General features: G+C 34.8%; 1 protein-coding gene across 3 annotated transcripts in view; it reads left to right on the top strand.

Annotated features, from left to right (window-relative positions):
- LOC136258238 (death-associated protein kinase 1-like) overlaps nt 1-22378 on the top strand; it is a 142555-nt gene that overhangs the window by 104524 nt on the left and 15653 nt on the right. For all 3 annotated transcript variants that reach the window (XM_066051568.1, XM_066051567.1, XM_066051569.1), the window contains one exon: nt 20814-20912. In XM_066051568.1, coding sequence (XP_065907640.1) covers nt 20814-20912 — 99 coding nt within the window. The remainder of the gene's footprint in view (nt 1-20813; nt 20913-22378) is intronic.

The raw sequence follows: 22378 nt of genomic DNA on the forward strand, positions 1-22378 counted from the left end.
AAGCATGAAGTTATAGTCTGGTGTCAGTTTCTTCTTGTGAACAGCACAATTTACTACTTCAGTGTAAAATTACATGTTTATTCTCTACTTAAGGTAGTGACTATACTTAGGTACAGTGTTCCTCTGTAGTAAGGTCTTGATTCCACTATTTAATTAGAATCTCAATCAATTCTTGTTTTCCCACTGATATGTACCTTTTCCACTGATTTGGACAGAGCTGATCACAATGAAGTATTCTTGTACTTACACCATCACCTTTACCTCTTCTAGATTGCTCTGCTTTCTTAATTGATTCATCAAAGTACATGTCACAAACAAAATCCACAAGTATTTCATTGCTTGTGTGCTTAATATTGGAGAAGAATATACTATGTAAACTGTGCCTTGTGTCAGGTATGGTGCGATGATTGATAGATTGGTTGGAAGCTATGCCATCATACATTCAAGTTGATACTTGGTTGATGTTCACATCACATGGTAATGCTTAGATTTGCAGCAGTTAAGAAGCTTTTATTTGTTAGTTCTCATTAAAGAGACATTTTTATTAGCCATAGAGCAGGAAACTGAACCAAGGCTGTACTTTAATTCATTTTGAAAGTTAAAATGTTTGTACAAGCCTGTGCTATCATTAGTTTGCGAGCTAGCAAATTTCAATGTGCAAAGCCTCGTTTTTGTAACTTTCATGCTAATGATGAAAATTAGCTAGATTCAATTTTTTGATAGGCTCAAATAGCCCAGTTTTGGGTTGCACAATTCATTCTGAGATGAACTCATTTAAGTATCCGTCACTCACAGTATGCACATTTAGCAAATTATCTGTAATAGTTTCAGTGGTAGCTGTACTTGGTGAAATATTCAGTGATTATGGTCTGTGAATGTATTTTACCATGTAGTTAGAGTGGTCTTGTTCATTTTGATGTCTTCCTTATCATGTTTCTTTCAACTGAAGTAACAATCTTTAGATTTGCTAGTTGAAAATTTTGCATGGTCCCAACGTATTACATAGATCACAGTGCTGTGCAGTAACAAGCCATGTACACTATTGAGACTAAGCCAGTGATACCTCCTTTAGACTTAGTGCTGGATTAACTGTTCTATTGTTGCAGGATGCTTACTTGGCAAATTCCACATTTTTGCCAGATACACTATTTTGTGTGGCAATAGTTGACTCTCCCATGGTAGCATAATATTATGTATTCCAGGTGCAATTACTAGTTTCCATCTTGTGTTGCTTGTGTGAATGATTGGACCATTCCTCTCCAAGAGGTAATTTGGAATTAATTCATGGTGGTGCAAAATGTCTTGTAATCGGAGTACATTTCATTGAAAATTGGCTCATCAAATATTGCATCTAAGCAGTCATTTTCACATAATTTATGCTCAGCTTATGTAAAAATTTCTGGCAAATTTGATAAAGTCTGTCACTGTCTGTGATGGCACAAATTCTTGCCAACACAGTTGTTACAATGCTTCCATCACCAGCTTGTGTAATCAAATACAGTATGTATCTCTGTTGTAGTGTTTTTATGCAGCCGAACTATCAGATGACATAAATTCCTGCCAAAATATCCTGATAGTACACTAGTTGTATAATTGTGCAACTTCCCACATCATAGTTATTCAGTTTTAGCAATGGCACAGGTACAGTGGCTACAATTCACTCAGCTATAATTGTAAATTGGGGATCTAAATGATATCTCAACTTGCTTTAAACTAACTGCAGTTACATTCAGTGTCACCACCATACTACAATATCTTCATTAGCCTATATTATTTCATATGTATTAACACAAGTACAAGGATTCATTATCAGTAAATGCAGGTTAATAGGTAGTATCAACCAAGGTTAATAAGGTTATGGTGTAGGTGGGCGGATTGTGAGCTGTAATTGGAGTAAGGCTGATTAAGTACAAGTTATTCGTACATGCTTAGTATTTGTAGCGAACATGTTGCCTCTCTATGTTCCCCTTCCTACCCTCCCACTTATTTTGGATAGTTTTTTTAGATGCTCTCTCAACTAGTGAGCCTCTGTGAAGTGGACTGGGTGAAATGGAAGGGCCCTTTCACCTCTTCTCCCCCAAGCTCTCATTACAGCAACCTTTGTCGAGAGGTAATGAAGCTAGGGCTTGGGAGGCTATTGTAAACTGCTGCAAAGGTGGAACCCTCTCTACATTGGTAGTACCCAGTCCAAGCCCTCCAGACCAATAAGAGAATGAAATGACTTCCAAACTCAATTTAGGATGTACGTTACTATTGTTAGACATTACTTTATTGTGAATTGTAATTGTTTTGGGAATAAATCTAATCCCCTGCATGTGCATAATCAGCTTTAGCTGTATAATAATAAGTATGGCTATTTAAATAGCTAGTTATGCCCTGGCCAAGTATATTTTTGGTATAATTAGCTAATGTGTCAGTGAACACAGCATGACGTATAGTTAATACAGGAGGAGAAATCAACAATAAATAAAGAACAGGAAATACTGTTAAAAATACAACTAAAGCAGTTACTTAGTGACTGCTTAATAGCTGATTGCTCTAAGTAATTTGATCTTCAAAACAAACAGCATGTGACAGTCAGTCTTGATATACAAAGAATATACATTTACAGTCCATTCTGATTGTTCTGGTTATTATAACTTGCTGCACAAAAAGCCACAATAAATTCAACCAACTACAAAATTATCACATTCCGTGTCAGTGTGTATTCATAACATGAGCTGATGAAGCACTGATGACAAGGGTGGTTCCAGAATTTTTGGTGACAGGTTTTCAAATTTTTTTGGTTGCATGCACACTGAAGCTAACGGGGTTTGGGGGCATACTCCCCAATGAATTTTTTTTTCTGAAGATTGTTTATTCTGAGATTGAACCTGGCAACAATTTACATGAATGAAATCTATAAAGTTTACATACAACAAATATTAGGAATTGATTGGTATGGGCTGAGCTTCTGCTGCTACAATATCAGTAGCAGACTAAAGAGTTGTAAGAGGTAGAACAAATTTAATGTGAAGTTTGAAGCACACACCAGACATGGATGCTATTTCTGGGTTCTGGTAGCATATCCCAGGAAAAATTTCAAGTCTTGAACACTCTGAAATAGGATTTTAGTCTATTTTTACTGTGTTAGCATAGGTAAACGAAGTAAATTTTATACCATAGAAAATGTGACTGTTCTATTAGGGTAGTTGACTGCTCTATTAGAGTATTTCGATCTGTAGCTAATGTCTTTGTAGTTAATGTCTTTGAGTAGGCTGTAGGACCAGGTGTCCTACAGACCTTCAGCACTTGTGCTGTAAAGCATCAATAAATTAACTAGTGTCCATTTGGTTCTACTTGGGGTACTTAGAGATAATGAGAATTCCTATGGATATAATTACATGAAAACAACAAGGAGAAAATATCCTGACTACCTGGTAGACTCCTGTAAATGTCCGAGCGTAAATCGGATGGCTGCAGGTGCAAGCTCCAGCCATGGATTTTTTTCTCCTTTCTACAACTTTTCAAACACATATTATGTAGCTAATGTCTCTGTAGCTAATGTCTTTGAGCAGGCTGCAGGACCAGGTGGCCTACAGACCTTCAACACTTGTGCTGTAAACCATTAATAAAAGATCTGAACCTTTGATTTCTTTAAAATGAATTTTTAGCCTTGGCAAACTTCTGGAAACTTCTTAAAACCCACTCTGTATGAGATGCTAGTAAAGAAATTCCACAACTACTATGATGATCTAATTTGTTACTGTAGCAAACCCATGAACATTAGCTTTTGCTGTAATGACTTTAGCTAGAGTGATTAAATAACATCTAACTCCTGGCAAGAGAAATTTTATATAGTGTATTTGAACAAAATGAGTACATTTTTGTTACCTTACAATGTAATTAACTACTTGAACTTGTAGTTAGCTACTAAAGCTTGTTTTGCCTCAACAACCTAGATATGTAGCTACTTGAGTTCTGTTAACAACATACTGTTGCTCTCTGTTGTCTGTAAAAATTATACTATCTAAGTAATCAAATACATAATCATGATTGTTTCTGGCCTACTTAGATTACAGTGTCATAATAATTACAAAAATAGTCAATTTAAGGAGCAGAGTTTAAAGACAGTCCAATCTCAAAATTGTGGAGCTGGAATGGTTCAACTCCTCTTATCACTCACATGAACACCATAAGAAGGAAACTAGAAATTGCACCTTGAATGCAGTCATTATTATTATGCTGCCATGGTTGTTTATATACAACAGCAACCCATAAATGGATTTATAACAAGAAAACAAACTTGTAGTTTAAAAGGAATAGAGATCACTGAAAAAAGTAAAGAAACAAGAATCCAACAAATCAGGATGTTAAGCACACAGAGATCTCTATTTGTACTCAAATAAGCATTTATTCCTTCTGTCCCACCATTTGAAGCATCATAAACAAAGTGAAAATGAGGCTAGATTAACAAATAAGTTGTGTATTATTTCAATATTTTGCTGAGCTTGTAGTTATAAGCTATAACATGGCTTCATGTTTCCTTATACCTTATAGAGGGAAACTTTGGCGGGGGTAAACTTTGGCAAATAGAAAGCTAAACTGCATTGGGCAAAATAAAGACTGGCAAATTCGAGCTCAGTGGTTAGTAATAAAGGTGCTTGTCTGAGACCTTATGAGTAATTGGCAGGTTAAAACTTTGGCGAATTTGTAGCAAATTGCCAAATTCACCAAAGTTTCCCTCTATACTGTATCTAACTGAATGTATAAATCATGTTGTCTTGATATTCTACTGGGGTTTAAAATTCCTGGGGTTCAACTATCATATCCTCCCACTATTGTACTTTAATGTAAAGCTTCAATGGAATAGAAAAGAAAATATTAACAAAATCAGTACAAAAATAAGTACAAACTAGCAAAATTCAGTAATGTGGAATGGTCTCAATGAAACAGTAACTTATTTACAGCCATAGTATGTTTCTGAGCTTGGCTTTGATAAAATATTTACGGGTAAACTGTATTAGAAGAATACGAGGCTTGTGCTCAGAACTTCTAGTGGTATTTTAACTTTATTTCCACTTATGAAAATTAGTTTTAATGTTTCAGTCTATGAAAAAGGTGGATCAGTCGGGACCATGAAACAACTACTCAAGTTGACATGACCCAACATGTACAATACAATTGCTGAGTATCACTGATGTGTGGTAGAGGCTATAGTAATGCCATTTGTGGTTATAGGAGGGTGAACAGATGTGAAAATCTTTGTTTTACTGTCATTCATTACAAAAAGATGGAGTATTTTTAATGCTTCATTATATGGTTCTTTAAACATCTCTACAGGGATTTATTGGTACATTTTACTCCGTAAACGAACAACCCCCACAAGCTAATTATATAAGCAAGTACCCATCATAATATTAGAAGTTGTGGAGTATGCGCATATTTTTCTAGATTTTGTAGGCTTTAATTGTTACTGTCAGAAATTTGAAAGTTAATTTAAATTTCCTGTTGGGGAAATTCCCCAGACTCCCTAGATAAGAATGCTTTTTGTACTGAGTGTACTCTCTACAGGGTGATTTGTTCGTAGTTGAACTTTATGTAATTGTTCAGTGACTTCTGCTTATTCCCCATAATCTGCCCTGTTCAGTAAACCTGTAATCTGCTCTGTATCTGCCACTGTCATAAAATTTAGCATCGTGCTTTTTAAGCAGTGTTCATCTATTATACCTATGAGAAATACCCCTTTTACCATCATCATTGTTTATTATATCCAAGTACATTTTAAATATAAGAGTATGTACAATTATTCTATCTGACTGTTTAGGAATATCATTTGTGCAACCATTCTATTTAAAAATGTTTAACTGCTCTATTGGAGTATCTCAATCATTTTAATGGAATTGTACAAGTTGCAGATTTTCCTACTGTTAAAGCATAATTTTTCCAGCATAATTCCTAATCCCCACACATCTACATATATTATTCCTGAGATTATGCTGGCATAACTGCAATGTTTTAAGTGACTATCAGTTGCAGTTACTTCAATAATGTATCCTTTTCAATTCTTTCCAACTACTACAAATTCTCATTCTTACAACTTACTAGTTCCTTCATTCCTGCCTTATTTGGTAACATCTGTTCATACATTTATGCCAGTTAAACTTGATTAGCACTTTCCATCACTTCCTGCATGCTTGTTATACAGCTACTTGTATGAAATTTTCATTTTTAGCAATTTACATTGAGATGCTGTAATAGAGCAGTCAATTGAGTATAGCCGAATAGAACAGTACTCTGATAGAGCAGTCAGCTGTACCGTACTGCACAGAACCATTAAAAAACATTGAAGATTTGTGTATTTGAATTTTCTTATGTATAGCTACATATAATGGTGCTGAGTCACCAAAGCAATTTGAATAGCTATCAATTGTTTATCTTAACAAGTACACAGAAAAATTTGGAATTTTCAACTAGAGTAGGGACCATAGCACATCAATAAAAAGTACTGAAACAAACTGGAGTATAGGCACCGGCCGAGTATGCCAGCATAATTTAAAGCATAATAGGTGACCAAAAGCATCAAGCATAATGCCAGCATAATAGGGACGATATTTGAAATTTTAATTAAAATGCGCAATACGCGCACCTAAAAGAAAGCAAATATTCACTGCCGATAGTATTATTCGTGCATTTCATATTTAAAAACACGTAATATAACTTATTAAACCGTTTCTTTGTTGGTTATTCACACTTTGCAGAAATAAGATCGAGATACTCTAATAGAACAGTCACTTACTCTAATACAGCAGTCAGGAAAGTCTGATTTACTCTAATAAAACAGTCAGTTCTAGAGCACAATCTTGATTTTGAAAGCATAATTTTGAGCATAATAGGCCAAATTTTTGAGCAATGTTCAAAGGCATAATAGGTAAAATTTTGGGCATAATAGGCCGGAGCCTACTGGGGTAGTGCATGATATTAAATCACAGTAAAACAGTAAGAAGTGTTATATCCCTACTATGCGCATTTCCATAATGGTATCTTGAGCACAGTAGGGATATAACACTTCTTGTTTTACTGTGATTTAATGTCGTGCACTACTCCAGCTTGTTTCAGTACTTTTTATTGATGCGCTATGGTCCCTACTCTAGTTGAAAATTCCAAATTTTTCTGTGTACTTGTTTGTTAACTATTTTTGTAAATCATTATTATTACTGGTGAACCGGCCACACATACCACATCTGAAATGACGCCACACGCCCAATTATCATCTGAAAAGTGAAGTATCCATTACTCTTCATTGTCAGCTATGTTCAACCCGTTACGCAGCATTTCGAATCAAGAACTGTTAGAAAAGCATTTGTGTAATCCACGCATATCGAAAGAAATGATGCCGCATGCCCCGAGTTATATCAATAGTTATTGTCTGAAAAGTGAAGCATTCATTACACTTCGTTGTTGGCTATGTTCAACCCGTTACACAGCAGTACGACTCAAGAACCATTTGAGAAGCGCCTCTGCTATCAAAATAGCCACCATGACAAATACAGACGATTTCCGTTTCGAAGGGAAGCCATCATGTGCTATCGTCAAATCGACACTTTTCGCTGTCAGCGAAGATGAATGGGACACAAAGGAGGACACTGGTAAGTCCATGAAGAAGGCATTGCACGTACTGCGGTATGCCAAAAGGCACCTGTCGGGCTGAAGCAATGTCGAACAGTGAAAAAATCAAGCCCGTAGCCTCAACTGTTATCGAGTTACGCTTGTCTGAAGGAATCAGTCAGTCAGTCAATTACTCAGTCAGTCAGTCAATTACTCAGTCAGTCAGTAGAAAATTCTGTTAAATAAATTATTTTTAAAATTCCATAGCAACTTGTTGAAAGCGTTTCGGGTTGATCTGAAAACTTGTTTGGCCAGACTTAGTTTTACCTGAACCTATGCTGCCTCATCGTCGTTAGGGAAAATTGAGGTTGCCTTTTAGGTGATTTTATTTTGTGGGACACACCTACTCCTTTGTGGTCCCTACTATACACTACTATCATAGTGTATGATGGTTACAGGGTTTTTCTCAGGTTTTTGTTAAGTAAGTATATATGCAATACATGCCTATAAATTTATGGCTTAGCCACCATACCACTTAGTATAGCCAACCACATTAAAAAATGTTTGCCTATCATTCTGCTATATATGTGACAACCACTCAGTGGCTGTATTGCAGAAGGGTCACTCAGTATACATAGCAGTTATTAAGTTTAAAATGCACAAGTTAATGTTCAAAGTACATAGCTATGTTGGGGGCTGATAACCATGCCATGAAACTAGATACACAGCATTTGTGCTATTATAGAGGTTGTACAGCTGAGTTACTTAATACACTGCCAATTTGTGTCAGTGTCTTTTTTACAGAGAGTTACAGGTAGTTATGGTATTTCCCATTAGTTTTGTCTTGCAGACCAGCGCAGTTGTGTTCCTACATAATGGTGCCCTTTGTATATGGCTCCCTTCATGGAGTGAATAAATGCACAATGTATCTGTAATCAAGAATTCTCTGAAGACCATGCCATGAACTATCTCACTGGAGGTACATATGAAATTTTACTCATGATTAGTGATCAGAAATGCATGTGTTTTGGTGTGTGTGTGTGTGTGTTAGTTTCTTCATGCGACCAGACCGATATCCATGAGCTAGCCAATGAAGAATTATGCAACAGTATATCTGTGAACTAGTTTTATTATTTTAAAAGTCTTAATTTAAAATTGAAGTAAGCATCCAAGTGATAAAAAGCAGTGAAACAAAGAGATGAATGATGGATAGCTCAGTGGAGAGATTCCTATATTGGAATGTCTTAACATTTTTGGTTTAAATCTGAAATAGGATTTGTCACTCTAAGTAATGCTGTAATACCATCATTCATCTCATGATTCACTACTTTGGATCCCTACTTCAATTTTAAAGTAATAAAAATTATACTAGTTTGCCTAGTTGTTTTTTTTTGTCACAGCACACTGTTACGTATGATGCATACATGTGACTGTTTTATTAGAATATCATACATGATTGCTGTATTAGGGTGACTACTGTATTATAGTAGAGCAGCATAGGTGAAGATTGTGTCATTCATGAGAAAAACATGAAACTTTCCATATTAATTGTACTCCTATAATGACAGTCATTTTTTTTATATGGTGTCATCACATAATTGACTTTTGGTGCACTTTGCAGCCATTATTGTACTGAAAATTCATAACCTTTGTCTTTATCTCCCTATTATTTTAACATGGGCAAAACTAAAATAAACAACAACTTGAATTTTGTTTGAAATCAATAGCTCATTGCACTCTAAAGTTATGCTCAATTTTATTAGTCATTAAACTTTGAATTTATACAACCTTGGAGTGTAAATTACATACCAATTGGCAACTAATTTTATAAAAATTCTTGGCTAATGTGAATGACTATAACCTAAAAATGAAAGTACCTATTGACTTCAAATAAAAACAGGTTGTTTCATTTGTGAATAATCATGGCTGATAAGTGCACATGATCAAATGCAAAGACTCACAACACGACATAGCTACACATGAGAAAAAATGCTGGCACTACTGGAAAATAAAATCTCTCCTTGAGTGCTTACGTCACCCTTGAAGTCTCCCTCCACTGTGTATACAACAAATCTGTCTTCTGGATTGCAATATTCTTGTTCATTATAAAGGGTTTCACCCAGAAATGGAGTCAAATATCCTTTCACACTTGTGTGGTGACTGGCACAAACTACTAACACCTCTATTGCAATGAGCGATTCCGTGTTAACACATCTTAACCCATTTATTGTATGAGCAATATTTCAATACTAGAGTAAATGATGATTTAGCTTTATTCATCTTCTTGCAATGCTGTGCTATTGTTAATAGCAGTGTTTAATACCCAGCATAATATTGTATCAGTATTAACCAGTCTATAACTACTTACATATTGTTAATAAATGGATAGATACAGTATATTAACTTTAGTGATGAACTGTTAGGTATTGCATCAAGAAGCCTAAAGTAGCAGCCATTACTAGAGGATGGATAGTTGGCTAGTTACTAGAGCCACTTTCTCTGCTACTTGAATTTCTAAGATCAAAATACTTTAACAGAGCATTCATCGTTGATATACTCTAATAGAACAGTCAATGCGATACTCTAGTACAGCATTCAGTAGCAACTGTTTATTATGCATGGTCTAAGCCATTATTCATCTGTTAACATGCTGATTGGTGTGGCAACACCCTGGGGCAGTGTGCACTTGGCATATTTGAGCAGTGCACACCCCCGGGGTGCAATCACCACTTACCATGTATTTAGTATGTGTGCATACAAAACAGACATGACTATATAATGTTAATTGTCTTCAAGTTACTTTCAGTAGTTCTAATGCATAAGTCATCTGCATGGCATTGCATTGAGCTAACTGATTATGTTTCATGAAAGTAATATTAGCTACTAGAAATGTATGAAATTGAATTAATTTGTGCTGGTGCACAAAAAATTACCAGGGTATATGTAGCTACATGGCAGTATAATGAATACTGTAGTGTTGTCTTTACAAATTCTCCTTTTAGCCTTTTATACATGTAAATAGTGTAATATGTAATAACATACTATCATAGCTCTGTCAGTTTTCACTGTTAGTAATGAACAGTACTCTGTGGATTCTGTTGAATAGTTGTGTGAATTTTTACTGTACAGTAATTAGCTATCTTGCAAAATAATGATATAGACTGGACATAATCAATAAAATAATTGCAAATGCTACATTACAACATTGACCAAGTGAACAGAATGAACATTAAACCATGTGATGTGGTACAATTTATGCTCCCTGAAATACAGCAAAGTTCTGCAAGTTTAATTTTGTTGGATGGTTTGTCACACTCATAAAAGCTGCCACACAAAAAGTTGTGATTGATAATAGCTTACGTTAGACTTTTCTCATATTCGCACTTTGTATAATATTTGATCAGAAAAGTCTGTATACTTGTGACCTTTCTAAAGCAGCTTGAGTTACACTCTTCATTATTCTATTCAGAATTTCTACCAAAATTTTTTCATTGTGCTTTCTTTTTATGCCCATCCATGCACTCATCATTATTCCACACTTTACTATACATAAATTACCAATCAACTGCACATTTAAACTAGTTTTGGTCCTGTCAATAAGTGTTTAGCCCTGTCTACTAATTGTGTTCATGTATGTTCTGTCATAATGATAAGGTCATTACAAGGGTATTCTGACTGCACACCACAGTGCAAACAGGTAGCTAGCTTGTGAGTTAATTAGCACTGAAATAAACCTTGATGATACCAATAATCAATGAAGATAAAACATCAGCTGCTTAGTTTAATTGTATTCACATTATATGATTTGAACAGATGTTACCTGAATCAACCATATTATAGATATAGTCTCTGATTCTATCGATGAAAGCAATATTGTCTATCCATTTGGTGGTGAGAATGTGTTAGTAGAGCAGCATAGCACCAAAAAATGGGCATTTCGTGCACTTTGTGATACAATTATGAAACTTCTCACACAAATTGTGCTCCTCATGACATATGTTTTTTGATATAGAGCCATCACAGATTTGACCTTTAGTGACCTTTTTAGCCATTTTTTCACTGAAAATTAATCATTTTTGTCTTTACCTCCCTGAGGCATTATTTTACACTGTTCAAACATGATATCAAATTAAAGGTGTTGACTATATTGACTTTTGTTTGAAGTTTGTATCTCATTCCACTACAAAGTTATGATCATTTTTGTATGTCATAAAGTTCTTTGCCCTTGGGGTGTAAAGTACTAATGGGCAAGTAATTCATAGAATTTCATAGTTAATATAAATGATCATAACTTTGGAATGCAATCATCTATTGACTTCAAATAAAAACCGAATAGTTTATTTTTGCATCACCTTTAATTTGAAACTGTGCAAAATGATGTTTCAGGGAGATAAAAACCAAAAACGATAAATTTTCATTTTAAAAATGGCTATAAAAGTCACCAGAGGTCAAATATACAGTAGGATGGCTCTATATCCAAAAATTATGTCACAAGGAGTACAACTTATATGGAAAGTTTTAATATCATATCAAAAAGTGCACAATTATCACACTATGCCGCTCTACTATGTAGCAAATCTGAATGCCTAAGGTTTATTACTAAGGTCAGGATCTGCCAAGATTTATTAGCACACAAAAATAATGTAGTAAATCCTGAATTGACTCCATTGAGGGTGTAATTAAATTACCTCATTCATATTAAATATCTTGTGACTTCCTTGTATTATCCCTTCTGACATGGGCTGCATCCTCAAATCATGATTTATGGATCAGACAAGATATTGCATCTTGCTGTTTGTGATCATGTTTGGGAAATCTGATCATGTTAAGCTTGGTTGGCTTTCTTTCAAATCTTTAATCTGACACCATTGTCTGCTAATGTTATATATTACTGCAATTATCATAGTGATGTAAAAAGCACTATTGTGCCAGCAAACAATCCAATTATGATACCATAACTACTCCTCGCTTTACTGTTCACTTCATTAAGGTACTCATTTACAAAGTTCTTTCACTAAAAGGAGACGTATTGGTGAAATAACTTGCTAGCATGCATTATTCATACTTTTTAAAGAAGCACTATAGCACTTTCAGGAATTTGGCTGAACTTATTTTGTAATGTTGTACGTATTTGTGATATTTTGTTTTTCTATGTATCATTATTTTTAGTTTTTGTTGTATCCTCTTGTAACATGTATCACATTTAGCTTGTATGTCATGTGCTCTATCTCTGACAGGGAATATGGGGGTCTTGTTTGACTGTCCAGAGTTTCAGTATAAACAATCTATTATCAATTATCACTCAATACTCTAATAATTATTGCAGCTTACTCATCTGTTTTAGTGTACATGTGTTACATTTAAAAACGTGATGCAAATTGCATTGAATATGTAATCTTAGCTACATAAATTATTAACTCAGCAATTTCACATGTCAATTTTTAGATCATTAATAAATAAGAGGACACTCAATCATGTACACATTATATGCACATTTTTCTTAGCTGTTTTGTCGATATATTTAGTCATTAAAATTCTACACGGAAACTGATTGCCTTTGCAGGTTTTCTTCCAAATCAGTGTACCTTCTTTCAATGTAATGAGTTGTATTTGTACCTAAACATTCCATAATATTTTCAGAAATTAACCACATATAATTTTCAAAAGAAATGCTTCACAGTAATCTGTGAACATATTCTATGATAAGCTCTGTACATTCATGTAATAGATTACAATCTGTAATAGTATGGTGACATGTATCAATAAGTATCGTACATGTAGCATCAGATTTACACTAAATACTATTACTGATCCCTATATCCTAGCTATGTTTACAAGACCCCTCAGCATTGCCATGAGCTTTGCAGTGCTTATGAGCTTCTGGTATTATTATACGTCTGTTTCAATTAATGCTACAATTTCACTCAGCTGTATAATTATATCGTAAAATATCTCAATTTTCTTTGGTATAATCTTCTGTAATTCAGATGAACCAAACTCTACAGGGTGTTTTCTTGAAGTAATATGATTACAGATAAATTTGTGTAAATGAATTAAGTGTGTACCAAACAACAAGCAACACTTTAAGTATATTAATATCAAACCAGTAACCTCTTGTTTAGTTTTTGGCAGCTATACATTTACCATACAGTATTAATTAGTACATTAGTACATGTGGTAGATTTTCCTGTGGTATATTTGCTGCATGAAATGTGTTGTCATGAATGATTGAAGTCAGTTGTTTGCAAGAGTAAGTGTCCTGTACTACACCACTTCAATTCGTGTGATTGTGTCATCATATCTTGAGTATTAGTGTAGATATGTTACTGGTTAAGCTTTGAATTTGACTTTATATTGTTTTGTGTAGGGGAACGGTACACCACTGTACATAGCTGCACAACATGGACACATCATGAGGTTTACTATCCCCCCAAGCTGTTGTATTCAGTAGTATGTGGTGACTATACACATCATGAGGTTTACTATCCTCCCAAGCTGTTGTATTCAGTAGTATGTGGTGACTATACACATCATGAGGTTTACTATCCTCCCAAGCTGTTCTATTCAGTAGTATGTGGTGACTATACACATCATGAGGTTTACTATCCTCCCAAGCTGTTGTATTCAGTAGTATGTGGTGACTATACACATCATGAGGTTTACTATCCCCCCAAGCTGTTGTATTCAGTAGTATGTGGTGACTATACACATCATGAGGTTTACTATCCCCCCAAGCTGTTGTATTCAGTAGTATGTGGTGACCATAGGCGGCGGAAAGGGGGGGGCTAGGGGGCTAAAGCCCCCCTTCGGTCTGCTGAGGGGGGGCTTAGCCCCCCCTCAGAATGATATCACACCGAAATTATCTTTCTTGAAGACCGTGATAAAGATCGAGATACTCTAATAGAGCAGTCACTCTAATAAAGTAGTCAGTGTGTAGCGAGCTATGTAAGGATTTTTATGTAGTTTATCAGCTAGAAATGGTAGCTGGTGAGGTGGAAAACTCTTGTCAGTTGGTTGTGACCTTCTTTTTCTTTCTTTTTTTTTTTTTTGATCTCACCTTACCAAACTATAGAAATAAGTCTGGGTCAGCCCAGCGGAGCCCCCCCTCATATCAACTACTTCCTCCGCCGCTGGTGGTGACTATACACATCATGAGGTTTACTATCCTCCCAAGCTGTTGTATTCAGTAGTATGTGGTGACTATACACATCATGAGGTTTACTATCCTCCCAAGCTGTTGTATTCAGTAGTATGTGGTGACTATACACATCATGAGGTTTACTATCCTCCCAAGCTGTTGTATTCAGTAGTATGTGGTGACTATACACATCATGAGGTTTACTATCCTCCCAAGCTGTTGTATTCAGTAGTATGTGGTGACTATACACATCATGAGGTTTACTATCCCTCCCAAGCTGTTGTATTCAGTAGTGTGTGGTGACTATGCACATCATGAGGTTTACTATCCCCCCAAGCTGTTGTATTCAGTAGTATGTGGTGACTATACACATCATGAGGTTTACTATCCTCCCCAAGCTGTTGTATTCAGTAGTATGTGGTGACTATACACATCATGAGGTTTACTATCCTCCCAAGCTGTTGTACTCAGTAGTATGTGGTGACTATACACATCATGAGGTTTACTATCCCCCCAAGCTGTTGTATTCAGTAGTATGTGGTGACTATACACATCATGAGGCTTACTATCCCCCCAAGCTAGTATGTGGTGACTATACACATCATGAGGTTTACTATCCCCCCAAGCTGTTGTATTCAGTAGTATGTGGTGACTATACACATCATGAGGTTTACTATCCCTCCCAAGCTGTTGTATTCAGTAGTATGTGGTGACTATACACATCATGACGTTTACTATCCTCCCAAGCTGTTGTATTCAGTAGTATGTGGTGACTATACACATCATGAGGTTTACTATCCCCCCAAGCTGTTGTATTCAGTAGTATGTGGTGACTATACACATCATGAGGTTTGCTATCCCTCCCAAGCTGTTGTATTCAGTAGTATGTGGTGACTATACACATCATGAGGTTTACTATCCCCCCAAGCTGTTGTATTCAGTAGTATGTGGTGACTATACACATCATGAGGTTTACTATCCCCCCAAGCTGTTGTATTCAGTAGTATGTGGTGACTATACACATCATGAGGTTTACTATCCCTCCCAAGCTGTTGTATGCAGTAGTATGTGGTGACTATACACATCATGAGGTTTACTATCCCCCCAAGCTGTTGTATTCAGTAGTATGTGGTGACTATACACATCATGAGGTTTACTATCCCCCCAAGCTGTTGTATTCAGTAGTATGCGGTGACTATACACATCATGAGGTTTACTATCCTCCCAAGCTGTTGTATTCAGTAGTATGTAGTGACTATATACATCATGAGGTTTACTATCCCCCCAAGCTGTTGTATTCAGTAGTATGTGGTGACTATACACATCATGAGGTTTACTATTCCCCCAAGCTGTTGTATTCAGTAGTATGTGGTGACTATACACATCATGAGGTTTACTATCCCCCCAAGCTGTTGTATTCAGTAGTATGTGGTGACTATACACATCATGAGGTTTACTATCCTCCCAAGCTGTTGTATTCAGTAGTATGTGGTGACTATACACATCATGAGGTTTACTATCCCCCCAAGCTGTTGTATTCAGTAGTATGTAGTGACTATATACATCATGAGGTTTACTATCCCCCCAAGCTGTTGTATTCAGTAGTATGTGGTGACTATACACATCATGAGGTTTACTATTCCCCCAAGCTGTTGTATTCAGTAGTATGTGGTGACTATACACATCATGAGGTTTACTATCCCCCCAAGCTGTTGTATTCAGTAGTATGTGGTGACTATACACATCATGAGGTTTACTATCCTCCCAAGCTGTTGTATTCAGTAGTATGTGGTGACTATACACATCATGAGGTTTACTATCCCCCCAAGCTGTTGTATTCAGTAGTATGTGGTGACTATACACATCATGAGGTTTACTATCCCCCCAAGCTGTTGTATTCAGTAGTATGTGGTGACTATACAAATCATGAGGTTTACTATCCCCCCAAGCTGTTGTATTCAGTAGTATGTGGTGACTATACACAATATTATGTGTGTTGTGATACAATACTCTATACATTTTAGGACAACAAATATTTGAAGCTTGATATGCAAATATTTTGGAGTTTTGATTGATATTAACCTATGTTACATTTCTCACATATCCGTACTTTGTAAGAAAATGGTATATTACTTGCATTTGATCAAAGAAGTCTATACCTGTGGCCATTCTGAAGTTATTTATACAGTCACTTGTGCCATTTCACTTAAGTTATGGTGTATCTGTCTGGGGAAGCATCACTATCTAGATTGGCGAAGATATTTCATCCTTGCTTTTCATGATTGAGGAAATCTTATTTGTAGAGAAAGATTGGTTGGCTTTCTATCCAGAATTTATTTATTAATGTTACAGTATGTCGTGACTATGATAGTCATGTGAAAAGTACTATATATATTGTATTAAATCCACCAATTCAGTTTGGTAGAGAAATAGGCTTGTGCACACAAACCTATTTCTCTGCCAAACTGAATTGGTGGACTTAATACAATATAATTTTGATCATAAAAGGCTAGCAAAATCATCAGCCATTATGCCAGCATAATAAGACAATTTGTAATTAATATGCACAATGTATGCACCAAAAACCAACACACTACACATTATTACTGTATTTTGTATCCATGAAATGTGAATAATGTTATTGTTTCTTAGCTGATTATTCACACTTCACAGAAAGATATTCTAATAGTGTATTGAGTTACTCTAATAGAGCAGTCAGAAAATGTATTGTAATAAAACAGTCAGATTGCTTTTAACAATAGTACGGCATTGCAAGAAGATCAATAAAAGCTAAATCATTAACTCTTGTATTGAAGTATTGCTCATACAATGAATGGATAGATATATTGATTTTAGTGATGAACTGCAGGGTGTTGCATCGAGAAGCCTAAAGTAGCAGCCACCACTTTCACTTCTACTTTAAATTCTAATGTCAAAATACTTAATAGAGCAGTCATTGTGATATACTCTAATATAACAGTCAATGCGATACTCTATTACAGCATACTGTTCATTATGCTTAGTCTAAGCCATTATTCATCTGTTAATTGTCTTCAAGTTACTTTCAACAGTTCTAATGAGTCATCTGCATGGCATTGCATTGAGCTAACTGATCATGTTTCATGGAAGTAAAATTAGTTACTAGATACGTATGAAATTGAATTATTGGTACTGTTGCACAAAAATTACCGTGATATGTATATGTAGCTACATGGCAGTATAATAAATATTGTAGTGTTGTCCTTACAGCTGCTCCTTTTAGTGTTTACATGTAAATAGTGTGACATGTAATTGCATACTGTCATAGCTCTGTCAGTATTGTATAACTATTGTACTATTAGTAATGTACAGTACTCTGTGGATCATGTTGAATAGTTGTGTGAATTTTTACTGCACAGTACATAGTTATATTACAAAATAATGATAGACTGGACATAATCAATAAAAAAATAATTGCAAATGCTGCAATATTGCATCGAGCAAGTAAACAGAATGAACATTAAACCATGCTCCCTGAAATACAGCAAAGCTCTGCAAGTTTTTTTGGGTGGTTTGTCACACTCATTGCAACACAAGAAAATGTGATTGATAATAGCTTACTTTAGACATTTCTCATATTCTCACTTTGTCTATATACTGATGTTTGACCAGAGAAGTCTATACACTTGTGACCTTTCTGAAGCAGTTTGAATTATGTTGTTCATTATTCTATTCAGAATTTCTACCAAAATCTCTTCATTATGCTCAATTTTATTTTTACACATGTTTATTATTCCACAATTTACAATATATTACTGATCAACTGCATGTTCAAATTAGTTTTGGGCTTGTACAAAGAGTCAATAAGTGTTTAACCCTGTCTATTAATTGTGTTCAAGTATGTTTTATTATAATTATAAAGTCATTACAAGGGTATTCTGGCTTCACGTCACATTGCATACAAGTAGGTATATAGCTTGTGAGTTAATTAGCACTGAAATAAAGCTTGATGATGCCAATAATCAGTGAAGATAAAAGCATCAGCTACTTAGTTTAATTGCAACATAGGTACATATGTATTCATATTATATGATTTGAACAAATTTTGCCTGAATCAACCATATATTATAAATATAGTCTGTGATCCTACAGATGAAAACCATTTTTGTGTATCCATTTGGTGAGGAAAATGTGTAGTAAATCTGAATGTCTAAAGTTTATTAGTAAGGTCAGTATCTGTCAAGATTAATAATAGCACATGAAAATAATGTAGTAATCCTGAATCAACCTTATTGATGGTGCAGTATAATTATATGCAATTACACCTTTACCCATTATTATTATTCCTAATATTCTAGCTGAGTATCTGCCATCAAAATTCCCAAAATTGTGATTCCCTCATCCCTATTAGATAACTTATGACTTCCTTGTGCTATCCCACTTAAGTTCTGACATTCTATCTCAGGTCATCCTCAAATCATGATTTATAAAGATATTTCATCTTGCTGTTTGTGTGGTGAGGAAATCTAATCATGTAAATATTTTTCAGAGTAAGCTTGGTTGGCTTTCTTTCCAGTCTTTGATCCAACACAAACAATTTTCTGTTAATGTTATAGTAGTGATGCAAAAAGCACTATTGTGCTAGCAGACAATCCAACTATGATACCATAACTACTCCTCATTTTGCTGTTCCCTATCAGTTCAGGCACTCATTTACCAAGTCATTTTCCAAAAGTTCTTTCACTCAAAGGAGACTTATTGGTGCTATCTTGCATTGCAAGATAGCACCAATAAGTCTCCTTTGAGTGAAAGAACAGCATTAATCAAGCAAATAATCATCAAGATTTCTATTAAAAGCAAGCACTACAGCACTTTCAGGATATTGACTTGTTGTTTAATAATGCTGTACCTGTGATGGTTTTGTTTTTCTTTGTATCATTTTTGTTCTTGTTGTGTCCTCTTGTTGTCTCGTCTGTCTGTGCTGTATCTCTGGCAGGGAATATGGGTTTTATCTGACTGTTCAGAGGTTCAGCATAAAAAATCAATCTACGTATCATTGACAATAATCAGTGCAATTAATCACTCAATACTCTAATAATTATTACAGTACATCCTTGCCCATCTGTTCAAGTGTACATGTGTTACATTTACAAACCTTAAATTGAATATGTAAACTTAGCTACATAAATTATTAACTCAGCAATTTCATATTTCAGATTTTTAGTTCATTAATAAATACAGTAAGAGGACACTCAATCATGAACACATTAAATGCACAAACATATTTTCTTAGCTGTTTTTTCCCCCATATATTTAGTCATTAAAATTCTACACAGAAACTGATTTCCTTTGCAGATTTTCTTCCAGACCAGTGTATCTTCTTACAATGTAAACAGTTGTAATTGTACATAAACATCCCACTTCCACATCTAAGAAATGCTTCACAGTAATCTGTGAGGGCATTTTATGATAAGCTGCATGTGTATGTACATGTAATGGACTACAACTTATAATGGTATGATGACATGTATCAATAAGCATCATGTAGCATCAGGTATGCACTAAATACTATTACTGATTCCTATATAAGACCCCCAGTATTATCAGGAGCTTTTAAGCGGCACTTATGAGTTCCTGGTAGTACACATATCTGTTTCAAATTATGGTAGAATTACACTCAGCTGTAGTGTAAAATATCTCAATTTTCTTTAGTATAATTCATATGACCCAAACTCTACAGTGTGTTTTAGTTTTATTGGAGTTATATGATTAAAAAATAAATTTGTAAATGAATTAAATGCCAAACAACAAGTGAAGCTTCAAGTATACTAATATCAAACTTGTAACTTCCTATTTAGTTTTTGGCAGCTGTACATTTACTATACAGTAGTAGTGCATATGGTAGATTTTCCTGTAGTGTTTGCTGCATGAAATGTGTGGTTGTGAATGATTGAAACAATTGTTCATAAGAGTAAATGTCCTGTACTACACCTCTTCTTGTTATTTTGACATCACTTGTTTTGTGACATCATAATACTTGTAATGCAATGAGTATTAGTGTAGGTACGTTACTGGTTAAGCTTTGAATTTATATATATATTTTGTGTAGGACAACAGTACACCACTTTATGTAGCTGCACAAGATGGACACAATGAAGTTGTGAAATTGTTGTTACAGTCAAATGCCGATGTGAATTGTGTTTGTAAAGTGAGTCAATTCTAAAGTGTCCATTTTAATGCAGAAGTAGTTGCATTGTGTTGTCTAATTAATGAGCATGTTTACTTTTGAGCACATTGATGTTATTGATCTGTAAACTTCTAAGTTATTCACAGTGCAGTACATTCATAGAATTGGTCAAATAAATATGATCAGCTGCTAATTTATTGGGTACAAATAATTTCATATTTTCAAAATGATCAGTCAATGATATGCCACACTAGTTAGTTAGTCAAACAATTACAGTGGTAGTCTCTAGGACCTGTTTACACTTTAATAGTAGGTACTAGCCTATTATGCTTTTCATCGCTATTGTATAGTACGCATTAGCAGAAATGCGGTGACTACTCTATTAGAGAGTTTTGTCATAATTCATTTCATTTTAGTAATTAGCAAAGCCCCTAAAGGGGTAAGACGCTAATACAAAAATTTATTTAGTTATTAGTTAATACAAGTTTAAAATCTGCAATTCAACTTGCATCTTCAGTATAGTTGTAGATCTAACTTGAATATTCAGTGGATCCTTGAGTGGTGGTCTGTAATGGTGTGTCTGCTTAATTAAATCCTTACAAATGCTAAGCATGAGCATATGGCTTTCAGTGACATTCATGGTTATGTATGGTAAATACCTATCGCCGAAGATTTTCATAATGCAATTCATACCACCAATGAACTTATTACCACTTATAGTGCATTTTGTAGTCTTCTAATGGATCATGGTATAGTAAGCTACTGTAGCATAATCATTTACCTTCGATTAACTGAAATCCACAAAATTACTATAATAAACCTTTCTAATAGTCTAGAGGATTCAGGTTTGACCAAATTTCTGAAAATGACCTTTAATAAATTTAGCTACTTTGTGAAATATGCTCCAACAAAACAATCATGTTAAAAATCTACTTGACTGCTCTATTAGAGTTACTGACTATTATGGTATCAGAGTAAATCAATCTTAATAATAATTATAGTGAGATACATTTTCACTGACAAGGTTTTATAGTATGGCACAACTAAGCCTATTGTGCTAGCATCATGCATAATGCTTCACACAAATTATATGCATTATGCTCACAATTAAGCCAGTATAATAGGCTTATGCCTAGGAATACCACCTGTAAGTTCCATTACATGCTTTAATTATGACAAAATTGTGTATTCATTATTATTATCAGACATTCGACATCAGTACTTATGATAAGAATTTTTAAGTGTCAGAACAAATTCATTTTCTGACAAACTTGCAGTTCTTGTACCAATTATGCTGGTATAATTTTGAGTGTAATAGGCTAGAAAAAGCATCAAGCATTATGCCAGCATAATAGGATTATTTTCAGGATTTTAATTAAATGCACAATGCACGTGTTAAAAATACAGCAAATTATGAACGTACTACACCTTACTACTACGTCAGTTTCATATCAAGAAAATGTGCAAGTCATTATTTCTTGGCTGAT

Source organism: Dysidea avara, chromosome 6, assembly GCF_963678975.1.
Source record: "Dysidea avara chromosome 6, odDysAvar1.4, whole genome shotgun sequence".
Classification (NCBI taxonomy): domain Eukaryota; kingdom Metazoa; phylum Porifera; class Demospongiae; order Dictyoceratida; family Dysideidae; genus Dysidea; species Dysidea avara.